General features: G+C 34.8%; 1 protein-coding gene across 1 annotated transcript; it reads right to left on the bottom strand.

Moving 5' to 3' along the window:
* Positions 1-637: 637 nt before the first annotated feature.
* On the bottom strand, positions 638-1,666 carry LOC140881233 (chlorophyll a-b binding protein 3C, chloroplastic-like). Its single transcript, XM_073286378.1, has one exon. The coding sequence runs from the start codon at positions 1,500-1,502 to the stop codon at positions 708-710; it is 795 nt and encodes a 264-aa protein (XP_073142479.1). The 5' UTR covers positions 1,503-1,666; the 3' UTR covers positions 638-707.
* Between the last annotated feature and the right edge of the window lie 1,991 nt (positions 1,667-3,657).

Raw genomic sequence — 3,657 nt, 5'->3', positions numbered from 1 at the left:
GAGAATTGGTCCTTTCGTTCAAAATGATATATTTGCGGCTGTGTCAAACTCTGTATCAGTTTAAATTCATGTTGCTACATCTTTAGTAGCCATCAAGGGAAGAAATTGTAGTGTTTATTTGTGAGCAAACGTCTTAATCGTGACCGATCCATTGTCTTATGGTCATGAATTCTCGTAGCTTTTGTATAGATGTATTAATGAAGGAAAACTGTTAAAAGATTTTTGGTCCAAATTGGCCATCTTTACTGAATTTCCAGATGCGTAGCCCCTCTACAAAGGATAAAGAGATACTGGAGATTTCAAGCACATCCCTTGGTAGAAAAAGTTCTTCCAAAAGTTCGAGAAATTGGAATAAGTAGATATTCAGACACTTTTATTGAGTCAAAACTAGCCGGTATTGAAGTGTCCACATATATAGGAGTTATTGGTATCCTCCACACAAAACTTGGGTTTGCCCCTATGTTCGAACTTCGAACACAAAAATTCCCTTCTTTTGTTTAGTTTTTCACACCTCCGACTCCTCTCTCAAGGTTTTTTTTTTTATAAAATATTCATTTCTAGAGTAAATAATGTGATAACATATTTTTAGTTTGTTCTGAGTTAAATAAAGCTTAATTGTTAAAGAGAATAAGAACACTGGAAAAAATCGACTCATTCATTCACAAGTTTAATTACAAACGGATACATCCTTAATTGAACAGTGAAATTCATTTGCCGGGAGTGAAGTTTGTGGCGTAGGCCCATGCATTGTTGTTGACTGGGTCTGCAAGGTGGTCGGCGAGGTTCTCCAATGGACCCTTTCCGGTGACGATAGCCTGAACGAAGAATCCGAACATGGAGAACATGGCAAGCCTTCCATTCTTGAGTTCCTTCACCTTCAACTCAGCGAATGACTCAGGGTCGTCAGCAAGACCCAATGGGTCGAAGCTGCCACCTGGGTACAGTGGGTCAGTGATTTCTCCCAATGGCCCTCCGGCAATACGGTACCCCTCAACAGCTCCCATCAGTATAACCTGGCTAGCCCAGATGGCCAATATGCTCTGTGCATGCACCAAGCTCGGGTTCCCCAAGTAGTCCAGTCCACCCTCGCTGAAGATCTGTGAACCAGCCTTGAACCACACGGCTTCACCGAATTTCACACCGTTGCGAGACAAGAGCTCTGGGAAGACGCATCCCAGGGCTCCAAGCATGGCCCATCTGCTGTGGATCACCTCCAGCTCACGGTTCTTGGCGAATGTTTCAGGGTCTGCCGAGAGTCCAGCGGTGTCCCACCCGTAGTCTCCGGGGAACTCACCGGTGAGGTAGCTTGGGGACTCACCAGAGAATGGTCCCAAGTACTTGACACGGTCGGGGCCATACCACGGGCTGCCGGATGAAGCAGGTTTTGAAGCAGTCTTCCTCATGGAGATCCTCCCGGCGCCGGTGATCTCTGAAGTTGATGGTGATTTGACCGCCTTTCCGGCCAAGGCTGGGGAAGAGAGAGCCATTGTAGATGAAGCCATTGCTGTTTGTAGAAGGCTGGTTTTGCTAATTGTATTGTTTTGGAGTAGTGGTTGATTTTTGGTTGAAGTGCTAGTAAGGTATTTATACAAGTGGGCTCTATCGTATTCTTTATCTTTGGAAATCAAATGGGGTGTTGTGATTGGTTAGGGACATTTTGATATCACCACTAGATTCAAATTTTTGTATGTTTGGTGACAAAAATCTAAAGATTTGTTGTTGCAACCAATGGGAGTTTGCCAAGCGTACCATTTGATACGATGGAATTTAGATTAGTGGTGAATTTTATCTCAAACGAGGTTAGTAGAGGGGTTGTGTGTGTGTGTGTATATCAATCAATTGACGTTTTCCGATGTTTTAATTGTGTGGAAGAATTAATTCGACACTCGATTTTGTGTAGCGACAAAACGAAAAAAAAATGACAAGAGTGAAAATGTCCCAAACCAATCACAACACACCATTTGATACGATGAAATTTAGATTAGTGGTGAATTTTATCTCAAACGATGTGTGTGTGAGTATGAATGGATGATAGTGAAACTGTCATCTTTTGACAGCCACGTGGAAATTTCTAGACAAGCATTAAAATTGGATGAGTTGGTTATTCATTGCCAACTAGACAAGAATAAATTGCCATATATCTTGTGTAGCAACTAAACAAAAAAATGACAGAGTGAAAATGTCATCTTTTGACAGCAACGTGGAAATTTCTAGACAAGCATTAACACATTTTTTCTTTATTTTTTTAGCATAAATTGTTTCTATATTTAGAATAATATAACTGTGTAATATTAATTGGAAAATAAATTTATATATATGTGTATTATTGTTTCAAAAGTGGAAATTCCATCCAAAAACGAATAATATGTAGAGATTGCTTGCAATAACACAAAAGTGATTATTGGATTTCAATTTTAAAATTTTTTTAGTTTTGTGTGTTTCTACACCTATAGGATATTTCCTTTGATCGGAGACCATATTATTTGCCATAAATTATTTATGTAATCGACATGAATGTTAACATGGATTTTGGAATGAAACTTTGTAATTTCTTTAGAATATTATGTGACCTTTCAAAAATACATGTCGCCATCCGTGACCACCACAGAAGCAATTTTTCGCTAACATGATGGACTCCAATAAAAAAAGAAAAAAAAAACAAGTTTCAAGATTGAAAACAAAAATTCATTATTAACATATCAAAATAAAAAAATGTAAATTACAGGATCCATGTAATTCAAGAATATTTATTTACCTTCATTGTGCGTACTTGACCTCTTACACAGAACGATATTTTAGAATATAATATTACACACTTTTGAATGTACCTTTTGAATATTACAGTTTCTAGATCATATCACATTCCAAAGCCAATGACTTCCAACTTCCACACAAAGAATTATACAAGATGTAAAAATATTGAATTTGTAGATCTTTGTTTCACAAGAAGTGAATATGTAAAACCAGATATAATGTTAGCAACAAAAAGAAAAACCAGCATATAATGTTGTTTTAGATAGAAACTATACCAAAATTTTTGGTTTATACGACATTTTCAACTATGTACGAGGGAAAGGGTAAATTAAGTAGAAAATATTAATCTATATATATTTGTTTCATTTAGGTTATTTCTTTGCATTATATATATATACACACATACTAGTAAGAAGCAAGTGTCTCGCATATGGACAACATATTACTCTATTATATATAATATAAAATAAATATAAATGTATTCACATTTATAATAAAAATAAAATTAGAAATACTTAAAATTTCAAATAATCTATTTGTTTTATTTTTTAGATGTATTAAGAGGATGTTTGATAAAGCTTACAAGCTCATTAAATTTGTTTGCCAAATTTTTTGTTAAACAACTTATAAGCTGTCAAAATAAGTTGTTTGATAGCTTATAAACTGTTTTTAAAAAAGTAAGGTCATCTCTAATTTTTAGAAAATATCCTTATATATTTTATTTAAATTTCCACCATACTCTCTGCCCATTTTTTTTTTCATAATTTATCAAAAGATTTCTAAATTAAAATTAAAAATAACTTTATTTTTTAATATATGTTTAACATTTATGATAAATTTAAAATTATTTTTGTACATATATTACCATTTACATTAATTTCATAGTATTATATCATTTTTGGT

The sequence above is a fragment of the Henckelia pumila genome, chromosome 2, assembly GCF_033568475.1.
Source record: "Henckelia pumila isolate YLH828 chromosome 2, ASM3356847v2, whole genome shotgun sequence".
NCBI lineage: Eukaryota > Viridiplantae > Streptophyta > Magnoliopsida > Lamiales > Gesneriaceae > Henckelia > Henckelia pumila.
Note: the sequence above shows the minus strand (reverse complement) of the source record. Positions and strands in the feature narration are given on the sequence as shown.

Bases quoted from the DNA above. Each gene is read 5' to 3' on its own strand.
- LOC140881233 (XM_073286378.1), bottom strand. From the start codon at position 1,502: ATGGCTTCATCTACAATGGCTCTCTCTTCCCCAGCCTTGGCCGGAAAG.